Source organism: Sinocyclocheilus rhinocerous, unplaced genomic scaffold (assembly GCF_001515625.1).
Source record: "Sinocyclocheilus rhinocerous isolate Xijiao unplaced genomic scaffold, SAMN03320098_v1.1 scaffold615, whole genome shotgun sequence".
NCBI classification, from domain to species: Eukaryota; Metazoa; Chordata; class Actinopteri; order Cypriniformes; family Cyprinidae; genus Sinocyclocheilus; species Sinocyclocheilus rhinocerous.
The window spans coordinates 2,207,357-2,219,099 of record NW_015631049.1 but is presented as its reverse complement, the minus strand read 5'-3'; the positions used below and the strand labels follow the sequence as shown (position 1 = coordinate 2,219,099).

Here is an 11,743-nt window from a genome sequence, read left to right as displayed (position 1 = left end):
ACTTATATCTGTGCATTTAAGTGTCTGGTGAGATAATGACGATTTAATCAAGTCCCCCTGGTGTCTTTTTATGAACTCTTTATCTCTTTCTCTTCCAGTGATTGCGGTAAATGACATGAAATGGCAGACCTCCGGGATGTTTCGTCCATTTGTGGAGGTTAACCTGGTCGGCCCACAGCTCACAGAGAAGAAACGAAAATTCACAACCAAATCGAAAAACAACAGCTGGACTGCAAAGTACAACGAGGCCTTTCAATTGTGAGTAAAAACGCTCTCATCTATTAAATATGTGGTTTGAAACACCAACATTTTCTATAAGATAAATACTAGTACTTACTGGCAGTTAAACTTTTATTTTTCTAAAAATGTAAACAAAAAAAAAACATATTACTGAGAATGGTCCACTCATTTGTGCATTTCCCCTCCTTTATTTTAATCTCAGTGTGTTGGGTAAAGGCGTGAGTCTGGACTGCTATGAGATTCAAATAACGGTAAAGGATTATTGTTTCGGTCGTGCGGATCGGGTGGTCGGGATCGCAGTACTGCAGCTGCGTGACATAGCAGACCGGAAAAGCTGCGTGTGCTGGTGCCCCTTGGGCCCGCGTATCAACATTGATGAAACCGGGACCACTGCACTACGAATCCTCTCTCAACGCTCAACTGATGAGGTTGCCAAAGAGTTTGTCAAACTAAAATCTGAGACCAGGCATGCTGAAGAAGGGAGGTGAAGATGAAACTCAAGGTTGACCTTATCATTAGGATTAAAGTGGACTGATTTAAACAGAAGAAACTTAGAATACGAGACAAAGGAAAAGACTGACAGACAAACAAGCGTTCACAAACCAATCACACAAGGACCTACACTGTTTATAAAATTGTGTATGTTTATTCAAAGCCTTAAGAGTCACTTAACTGTTTTACTGGATTTGCATCACTCCTCATGATAGGGAGTGCTAGCATTGAGAATAGCGTTCCCACGGTCATGGAAAATCTGGAAATATCAAGGAAAAATTATGGAAATTAATTAAGTCTTAAAAAGTCATTACTAAAATATTTAATTGGCTAGTAATCTCTGCATTTGTGTTTTACAAAAATGATCTAGTTAACCAAACAACTTGAAAATTCATGGAAATAAAAAAAAAAGAAAATCTTAAGGCAGCACTAAAATATTTTGTTGGCTAGAAATTGGTATTTATGAGTGCAGTCACTGCATTTTTGTTTTACATATAATATCTAGTTAATCAAATGACTGGAAAAGTTATGCAAATTAAATCTTAAGTCAGCACTAAAATATTGTGTTGGCTAGAAATTTAAAAAAATTTTTTTTTTTTACAAAAATTAACTAGTATTCAAATGACTGTAAAAGTCCTGGAAATAATTTTTTTTTTAAATCTTAAAAAGTCAGCATTAAACAATTTGTTGGTTAGAAATTGGTAAGTGCAGTTTCTGAATTTTTTGCAAAATTGTTTACAAAATTATCTAGTTTATCAAACAACTGGAAAAGTCACGGAAATGTATTGGTAAAAAGTTGTGGGAGCCCTGTGAGAAGAGAAAAGCAGAATGCTATACATTTTAACTATCACTTCACAATTATTCAAAGCACATTGTAATGAAAAGATATCAGTAACATTGTGAGAACAAAAAATGTGAGAAGATGCGAGAGTTTTGCCAAACCGTGAGTCTATGGGCTCATTCCACATGTTCTCCGTGGCCTTCTGAACGGGAGGAGTGTTATGGCTGGGGGAGTGGTCTAACAAGGTTTATTTACATTGGCTGCCTATTCTTTGATTGACAGGCACAGATATGCACATTTAGTCATACATTTTTCTCTATTAGTCTTGATCACTGATGTGTTCCAGAAATCTTATCTGTGATACCTTCAATGCATTCATCTTTGTCTACTTGAAAGACATTTCTGGTAGTCCAACCACACCAAATGCTTCAAAGATCATGATTATTCCCTCTAGCTTGTTTATGAATGTCTCAAAACGGATAAATACGCAAGTAAAAATATAAATATACAAATATAGACCAACCAGTAGTGCCAGCCAATGAGAAGGGATGTACTGTATGAAACTTTGTTTACTTTGTGCCAAGTAGTTTGTATGCTCTCTTTTTTGAGGTGTAATGGAATTATAGTTTGTTTTGTTTGTAATATATGCACAACCAAACAGGTGTAAAAAAAAAAACAATCTGTAAAGTAGACTACCACATGTGCATGTATTTCTTGAAAATTCTAGCTTTTGGTCATACATTTTATTTATGTTTTGTCAATATGTGGAAAGCTATTTATGTGTTTTAAACTGTGGAGGAGTTCACAGATTGAATCCATATTCTGAATTTATTTATAAATTATTTATGAATTAATGTGTGATTCTGATCTTTCTTTCTGAAAACCGTTATTGTGCTGCTAATAAGCACTGGTGTGTGTTTGGATGCATAGATCCGTGGTTGTAAAACCTACTCTCGCTCTTTCTAACTTTCTATATGACTGTCATTCTTCCTCCTAAATCATTTCCTCTCTTCTTTCGTCTTCAGTATTTAACAGCAGAAGCATGTCATTTGTAGTGTTCCTTCTCTCTTTAGAAGTTCGTCTAGAGGAATCCGATCCAGATATGGCAGGTCCAGCCTTGTTCAAAACCACCAGGCCATTTCACTCTCTTGACCTCTGCCTTTAATGAGGTGACATGTTTTAAAAATCAATGAAACAGAGGTAAGACTCATTTCTGTATAATGCAGATCACTTATTTGCATTTAATGTTGGTGCATTTTGATGTGGAATATGTATATTTAAAAGGTGGTGATTGGCATTGATTTTGTGGCATATACTTTTTCACCTCTACATTAAAGCTAGTTTGGTGGCGTCACATTCAGATTCTCTCACTTCTGCATTTTGGGGCAGTTTAGGGTCATTGGTCCATACCATTTTTTTTAATGCCAAGTATGGATAAACATTGGTATTTTTATAAATGTTTACTGTAAATATGCTGAGAATCGGATGCATGGAAAAGTGTGTAATGACAGTAAGTTCTCTCTGTGTGTGTGTGTGTGTGTGCACTAGTATGCGCATGAGTGTTTAATAGTATGATTAACCTGATTTCTTGGATTTTTTCTTTTTTTAATGGGTTCATAATAAGGTTACCTATAATCATTTCCTCTTATAAAATGCATGCATTTTTGTTACCTTACAAGTGCTGTATCAGGACTATTTCAGGTTTGACAGTCTGAGTTTATTACACAGGAGGACCAAGAGTAAGTGTTACCTCAGATAAATTGACACAAGAGTGGAACAAGAAAGAGTAACACAAGAGAGCACTGCAAGTTGCCGCCCCTCTTCCTTGTTTATCTTGAGTGTGTGTGTGTGTGTGTGTGTGTGCGTGTGTGAATGAGTCTAGGCTGGATGCCTGCTCTCCCTATTTCCCATCAACGTAAAGTGAGAGCAGATGGAAGACTGAGAAGCGAGAGAAAGGAGGAGGAGAAAGAGAAAATAAGAGGGCAAGACAAAGAGTAGGAGACTCTTTAGCTGACTTTGGCGAGAGAAAGAAGTCCCACAGTAGACCTACACGCACTACGATGTCACCGTAGGACGCTTATGGTAAGAATCCTGAGGATAAAAAGGTTAGGGGTACAGCGAGAGGTCAAGGTCAGTAGAGGGGGATTCGGCAGACAGTCCTAGAAACAGGAAGTATAATAGTGGGTGTGAGTGTGAAAGAGTTGCTAGTTTTTTTTTTTTTCTTTTTCTGTCAGCAGTTTTGAAAAGAGCGTGGGAAGAGTGAGAGGTTCACGTAATACACAGCTTGAGGGTGAGTTTTGGTTATCATTGCCTTCTGTACAAGTACATTAAGTGTCAAAAATAGACTAAGAAAGTTGAAGTGTTTTGATATTTGCATTCTGTTGGACTGTACATCTTTCAAACCAGTCAGCTGTCCGAGAAATATACGCACACAGGGTTTAACTCTTGTGAAGTTACTTTAACACCAGGTGAGAACGGATTTAAACCACTGAATATAACTCTACATAGTCAGGCTGTAAAACCCTTTTGGCTCAAACTGGAACCTGTAGAATCATCATTGTATGTTTTTGGTGAATATTTAGTACTGTTGATTACATACTTCTAAAAAAAAAAAAAAAAATCAAGCGAGAAAACTCAAATGTTTGTCTTGTACTGGAAAATATTCTCAAGACTTGTTTAGTACATTCTGAAGTCTGGTTCTCTTCAGGTTCAGGAGTTTGTCATGGGCTGTGTAATGTGTATGATGGCTTTGTGTATATCTGTGACTGTAGCATGACCCTGAGTTCCTCCGGTGGCCCATATAACTCATTGTCAAATACAGCAGATAAATAATGCAGTGACAACACACAGCAGTCTCTATCTGATCAGAAATTATTATCTCTCTGACAGGCTGTTATTGTTAATGGATAAATAATTAAAAGGTCATTAGAAATGACATGCATTTATCTGGTAAAATGAGAGTCCTCTCCTCCTTTTGCTATACCTGAGTGCCATTGTAAGGGTTGTCTAGATTATTCATCAGCTCTTGTCTTATAGATTTTCTATTTAGTTGTGATTTATCGCTTTAATGCCTTTACTAGAAATGTTTTCTTTATTATTATTGTTCTTATAAATTTGCATTTACTTTATTTTATATTATTTTATTTTATTTTTTTATTTTTTTATGAAAATATGTATATTGGTGTGGTGATCAAACGCAAGCAAGTTCAATTAAGGCTAGTTGAAATATTAAAAAAAACACAAACATAAACTATGTATCAGTATGAATAAGTGTAACACAAGTAGAAAAGGAAGTTTAGTTTAGTTGTTCAATGTTTTAACCCCATTAAGGGGATTTCAGTAAAACAGAAGTAACTGAGTTCCTCAAATTCTGTTGTATTGTGATAACAGTGAAGCTGCTAGCAAGGGTAACAAAACGTGAGGAATAAACTACTGTTAAAATAACAATAACAATAGAAGGAGGACAGCAGCATGTCACAACCCGTATGACATTGTATTATTAGTTACACTTGGTTAGGCAAGCATCACTATTACTGTTTCTCATAGTTTGAGTTTGAGGTTATGACTAACAGCTCTAAGCGTTAAACTTTTGCCTCGCACCATTTGAGGTGACTCAAACCATGCAGCCTGTAAAGAATAGCTAGACATCTGTGGTGATAAAAGTATGGCGGATGGAAGAAAGAAAAAAAATCCCATAGACCTGCATTGAAGGAAGGACCTGAACTGTACAGTACATAGATACCAGTGGCCAGTTGCATAAACTGCATGTCTTACAAGTTTCATTTAGTTTATCTAATTTGTTTCTTTAAGACTGGTCATAACGTAGATTGGCCTAATTTGAATCTGAAAAGTAAGACCAATTACCCCTTGGCTAACTGCTAGTTGGTCAGACTAGTTCTTAAAGGGGTGGTTCAGTGTTTTTTTTTTTCTAGGCTTGATTGTGTTTATGGGGTGCAGTCTAACGTGTTAATGCTTTGTTTTTTAAAAAACGCATTATTTTTCACATAATTTACCTTTATTCCACACCGCTCTGTCCCTTTTCTGAGAAACGCGCTGATCAATTTCCTGCTTTTATGAAGCCCCTCCCTCAGAAATAGGCGATGGGCTTTGATTGGTTAGCTAGCCCAGTGTGTCATATATGAATAGATTTTTACGTGCACCTCTAGTTTTCTCTTCCTCTTCTCTAAAGCAGCGCTGCATGGCCTTGCCCCCTTTGCTGCCTTTTCCCGAGGGTGGGGTTTATCTGGGTTTGTGATGTCATGAACCCGGGAAGGAACTAGTTGTAGTCCCTACCAGCTGTTTTTGTAGGCATTAAACTGACAGAATTTTAAAAGACGATATCTCCATTTGCATTGAACTTTCAGCTTCGTAACTTTGCAGATATTGTTTATGCTCAAACAGCAACATTACACACTAACTAACGTTAAAAAAGTGAAATCGCAATGAACCACCCCTTTAAGACACATAGTGGCTGTTTATGCTGAACTCAGAATATCATGGAGACTTGCAGATGGGTTATTTTGACCTGGGCCAGTAAGCAGCCACACATAAAATACTAGAAAAAAGTAATTGAAACAGTATTCAGCTGTCATCATTAGTCAGATCTCCATCATAGGGCCATAAATGCCAAGCATCTCACACTGGGACATTTATAAATTAAATTCACACCAAGTTAATGTGACATCTGTAGCCCCAGCTGTATATCTCCAGTGAGATTTTTAACCTTGAACATTGCTCTTTAGCTTCAGCTGCCCATCGTATGGCACTTCCCATGATGCCCGCCTTAGCCTGACTCAGTCAGCATGTTTCCTGCACCCACTGAGTGAAGCTGAGGAAATGATGAAATCCCACTGCAACAGTGGCACACTTCACATTTTTTTGCCTGTAACTCACTACACAGACATTTAGTAAAGGGTCTGCTTCAGGATGGGTTTGGTAGAGATGATGCTGTTGGCCTTTAATGTATAACTAGAGGTTCTTAAGAGGTTCCTGTACTCTCCCAGTGCATTAGTGTTGGATGAGCACTTGTGTTTTTAAGGTGTTCTGCTTGGAAAGCAATGGTTAAAGACAACATTCCTTCAGTAGACATTAATATGAAAACTACAGGGAAAGTTGTCTCTCTTAGTCTTAGCTACCTTTGCCTCTGTTGACCTGATTCAATGTGATCTTTCAGTTCTCCTGAAACTCTGTGGTTGACTTTTGCATGGTTTACATGTCTGAGGGACACTTTGATAAACACAGATTAAATTTAAAGCTTAACTCAAAGATGGCTAATGTTCCAGACCTGTTTTAATCTTGCGTGTGACATGATGTTTGCATAACTAAAAGGAAAACATTTTCAAGGAAGCATTTTGTTAGCCAATTTTGGAAAAAAAACATCTGGTAAACCCAAATGTTTGTATAGAGGTTACTTTTTTTCATTAGATTAAACTTTAAGCAGGCATCAGCAGCGGTGCTGGGAAGTAACTAACTAGCGATGTTACTAACTTAACTACATTTTTCAGCACTGTGACAGTAGTTTATCTTTTTTTTCCCAGTAACAAGCTACATTTTTCATATAAAAAGTAATAAAATGCTGCATCGCTATTTTTGTCACACTGCATTGCGCACAGAATTTTACAGCTGAATGAACTACAGCATACGCTCTCCTAGAATGCTCTTCTCTCTTTTTTATGTGTAGCAATAGAATGCCAGTTTAATCAGGTGAATCAGTTCATTTGGGTGGTTTATGTAAATATTTGAATGTAATATTTTGCATTGTTTATTATTTTAAATATAAAATTATGATATTAATAAATATAATAAAGTATATAAACATAATTATATGATTATATTATATGATGAATAAATATTCTTATTATAAGAATAAAATATTTATCATTATCATTACAAAAAAAATACCTGTACACTATGTAGGTCTTTGTTTATAGTGAAATATTAACCTGATGGGGTTTTTTTCTCCCAAGTTATTCATTATATTGGTATGTTTTCTAGTTTTAGCTATATAAATGTATCTGTTCAAGTTTGATGTTGTCACTCTAATAGAAATCCATTCATTCATTCATTCATTCATATTAATGTGTGATTAAAAGCTGTGATTAAATTTTGATATGATAATTAGCTAACAGGCAATAGATAACATTAGCTATCTATTGCCTGTTAAACAGCTTTGTTGTTTGGTTAGTAGCTTGTAGTGTAACTAACTACTATTAAAATGTAGCTGTAGTTGAACTATTCTTACTTACACATATCGTGCAATGTGACAAACTGCAGTTTCGAAGAATCTCCCCCAGCACTGATCTGCTGTCATCTCCAGATTGGAGTTACTCACTAAGCAATTACTGCGTTTCTGTGGAATCCTGCTGCAAGTCGCTGCATGTTTCATACTGTCTTAAGATGCATGTGGTAAACTACATAAGCTACGTGTTGCAATCGGGACTCTAGACTGAAACATTGAACAATTACAGATTACAATTCAGTGATTAATTTGAATGTTGTATAATATATTGATACTTTAATGTATGGTATCATTCACTGTTTTTGTTGTTACAATGTTGTGTCACACTTGCTGTTTCTAGTCTTTTAGCTTTCCCACAGTCTGTGCACTACATTGTACAAGTATTCACTTGTTTGTCATAAGCACTTCCTTCTATTGTATGATCTTTCAACGGTTAATCAAATGTTGCATTTCACAATGTTTCCCCCCCCATTCCCTCACCATTTACCAGACAGAGTTTGAGTTGCATTGTTTGTGTAGGTGCATTCAGGGTTTATACTGTTACCCTGCATTTATTATATTACATTACATTACATTACATTATATTATATTGACACACACAGTGACATTTCCTTTTGTCTTCAGTGGGATTCTAAAGAACCCCTTGTTCAATGCACTGCCCTACTTTCAAAACCACTTATGTGGTTTTAGTGTCTATATTTTCACACACTTATGATTTTTACCATTATTTATTTTCTTTTGTGATTTTTGTTGTTGTTGTTAAAACCAACATGTATTAAAAGTAATAGCATGTGACACTATAACTTTATTTATTTATTTGCATGATTTTTTGATTCTGTTATGACGTCTATTTCTATAGCCCCGATTACAGTCATAGGTTTTTAAAAATACCCCTCAGGGCACTGTAGATTATCTGAAGTGGTGTGGAACAATAGTGACCAGAACATGCCAGCACACACACAGGCATGTGGGGTACTCTGAGACACACAAAGCTGAGCAGGAGACAGGATCTTACTCCTTTTGTATGCATATTTAACTTAAATTCACTCAGATATAACCCAGACACACATACATGCATGTGCATGCACTCCTTTGCTTTGTTTTTAACAAAACTGAGATGGGTCTATAATCACATTTCACAGGAACGTATGAAAGCATAGGGGGAAAAAATGTTTCAAAATGTTTTTTGGCTTAGTGTCAAAGGGAAAGGTGGATATCGAGAGGGTTCACAATAGCCCCTCAGAAAACTTACAGACATTTGTCTGCCACTTGACTTCTAGACAGTGTTTGTAAAATCGCCAGTCATTGTTTTTCCCTCCAAAGAGAGGAAGAGTATTGAGTGAGGATTTTCTAGGTGCTGCCTTAAATTCTTTATGGGGCAGTTGATATGACACTAACTAACTAACTATTCATTCATTCATTCAGCATTACAATTTTAGCTTAGAATTTATATGTAAATGATCACCATTTTTAATCACCTTTGAAATTAATTTTGAATTAAATTAGCACAACCCACAGGAAGTTGAACTGGAATTTAAATTAAAAGGACAGGACATAAAATGACAAACATTTTAACTTTGTCTTTGAATTACAGTTCATTTTTCACTTTCGGATTCAATTTGTAATTCTGCAACCTCAATTAAAAAATTTTTTCTTTTACCCCTTTTCTCTGCCTACTTTTTGCTCTTCTGCTCTCTAAACCTTACTTCATTAAGCACGTCCTGCATATGTAACGTTTATGTAATGTATTTTTATTGATTAAAATATAAGTATCAATACATTTTAGATTTTAGTTTTCTCAGTGACTACTTTTTTTTTAGCTGTACAGTGAGGGTGCAGCCTAACCCAACTGTGGTGGCAGTGAGACAGGTGTTCCTGTAGCATGCGTGTTTGCAAACATACACTTGCATATGTGGTTTTTATGTGTGCGTATTGTGGTCTGTGCCTTGTCATTTTGCACCCCCCTAGAACCCCTCGTATTTGTTTCTGTGGTTTAATTGGACCCATGTCTGTCTTTTTCCAACCACATGCACTGTTTTTCTCTCAGTGACCCCTTTATTTCTGCCCTATTCTGTCACTTTTCATGTAAATCACTCCCTGCATCTTGTGCTGCCATGAATAATTAACTTCACAAAGTTTGCACATTTGGTTTGGGTGTTGTCTCTGTCTCAGTACATGCTGTAATTGTTTTTTTGGGCTCAGTCATTACTAACATTTGGGAAAGGTCTTATGCATTCCATTGTAAATTAGATTTGCAGTGTAAAGACTGTGTATGATGATTATACAGATTACAATGAAATGTTGAATCAAAAAATTCTTGATAAATGATAAAACCTTCCCCCATACATTGAAAGAATCCAACCTCAAAAAGGACAAAAAAGCACCAAAAAGAGCAATAAAAGTAGTTATAAGATGGCTTTTTAAGAAGAAAAGTATGAAATTAGAGTAATTATTTACAGTTTTTTTCTGCCATAGCTCTCAAATAATTGTCATATGGCCTATTTTTATGATACATTTACTGTGCTTTTTTGGTCCATTTGCTCACTGTCTACTAGCATTGAATGGAAGGGAGCAGCTTGAACATTCAGTTAAATGTCTCCTTTTACGCTCCATGAATAAAGTCATCCAGGTTCCAAACTACATTAATGTGAGTAAATGATGACAGAATTCACACTTTTGGGAAACTATACCTTTAAGACTTCCAATTAAACTTGAGTAGGACATGTACTGATTTGTGACCCTTTAACTATTTATTTTTGGTTTTCATAATGACTAGTTTTTTCCAGTGATGTGGATAGCATAACCAAGCTGTGGTCACAGTGGAAAACAGCTCTTCCAGAGGTGCTCTAGCATGTATGCAGTACGTTTAAAACACACATTAAACGCGCACACACATGTGGTTTCTATAATTAACTCTTATGCTGAAGTCACTCTGGAATTCTGTCTATTAGACGGGTCTCATAAGTGCTGTTTCCTCAATTTGTAATTGTGTGTGTGGTGTGTAAGTGTGCATATATGTTACCTTTTATAGGTTTGGGGTCAGTAAGATTTTCAAAGAAGTCTTTTATATTCAGCAAGGCTGCATTTATTTTTGATACAGTATAACAGTAATATTGAGAATATATTTTCAGCCTGTACGCCAGTCTTCAGTGTCACATGATCACTCAATCAATATTTTTTTGTTTAATTTATCTTGAAAAAATCTTACTGACCTTAAACTTTAAGCGGTAGTGTTTTAGTGTGTTCATGTATGTTTGTTTGAATAAACGATGTTCCACAATTGCATCTATCCATTAAAAACTCAAAATCAGGATGTACTGGTGCTTTTGTACAAACAAATGATGCTTGAAAATCATTTTGAATCACCATCATCATTAAGCAGTTCACACATTCTTCCTGAAAGGAAACAAGTTCTCAGAAAAGTGTTTTGTTCTCTTTTCAGAGAAATTATGATTAATCCTTGAAAAGGAAGAAGGGAAGCCATGTCATTCTTTGGCTTAGACTGTGCGCGGAAGAAAGAAAGAGGTACATGCACAGCTCTGACATCAGAACTAGCAAACCAAAGTCTTTCATCACTCATTTTTGTGATGTTAAAGGGGTCATATGATGCGATTTCAATTTTTCCTTTCTCTTTGGAGTGTTACAAGCTCTTGGTGCATAAAGAAGATCTGTAAAGTTGCAAAGACTAAAGTCTCAAATCCAAAGAGATATTCTTTATAAAAGTTAAGTCAATCACGGCCTCCTAAAACGGCTCATTCTAACACGTCTACGTTACGATGTGGGAAGATTTGCATAACACCGCCCAAATGTTCACGCAAAGAAAGAAGGCGTAACTTTGATTCTTGCTGTAGTATTGTTGCTGTTGCTGCCGCCCCCGCCACCGCCATGTTGTGGAGATGCTGTGTGTTTCGTTGTGAAAGCGAAACTACTTTGTTTGGCCTTCCAAAAGAGGACGATATCCGCTCACTCAAGCCGGCCTCCGCTCACTCTAG

The 11,743-nt window shown here is 36.1% G+C and overlaps 2 protein-coding genes across 9 annotated transcripts in view; both read left to right on the top strand.

The window, feature by feature from the left end:
- The first annotated feature begins 104 nt into the window (after nt 1-104).
- LOC107741304 (protein unc-13 homolog A-like) lies at nt 105-808 on the top strand. The gene is made up of 2 exons (XM_016553995.1): nt 105-258; nt 443-808. Exons 1-2 carry the CDS (start codon nt 116-118, stop codon nt 726-728), a joined length of 429 nt encoding a protein of 142 aa, XP_016409481.1. The 5' UTR covers nt 105-115; the 3' UTR covers nt 729-808.
- A 2,582-nt stretch (nt 809-3,390) lies between these two features.
- atp8b5a (ATPase phospholipid transporting 8B5a) overlaps nt 3,391-11,743 on the top strand; it is a 33,386-nt gene continuing 25,033 nt past the window's right edge. For 2 of the 8 annotated variants that reach the window (XM_016553938.1, XM_016553931.1), the window contains exons 1-2: nt 3,391-3,803; nt 11,194-11,276. In XM_016553938.1, coding sequence (XP_016409424.1) covers nt 11,234-11,276 — 43 coding nt within the window. In that variant the 5' untranslated portion in view covers nt 3,391-3,803; nt 11,194-11,233. Of the gene's footprint in view, nt 3,804-10,537; nt 10,612-11,193; nt 11,277-11,743 lie in introns of all 8 variants that reach the window. The other 6 variants (XM_016553937.1, XM_016553936.1, XM_016553935.1 and 3 more) reach the window with 6 other exon arrangements.

What these genes read in the sequence shown, in the direction of transcription:
- LOC107741304 (XM_016553995.1), top strand. Translation starts at nt 116, where the DNA reads ATGAAATGGCAGACCTCCGGGATGTTTCGTCCATTTGTGGAGGTTAAC. An exon ending in TACAACGAGGCCTTTCAATT is followed by an intron (nt 259 to 442) that starts GTGAGTAAAAAC and finishes TTTTAATCTCAG; the next exon opens with TGTGTTGGGTAAAGGCGTGA.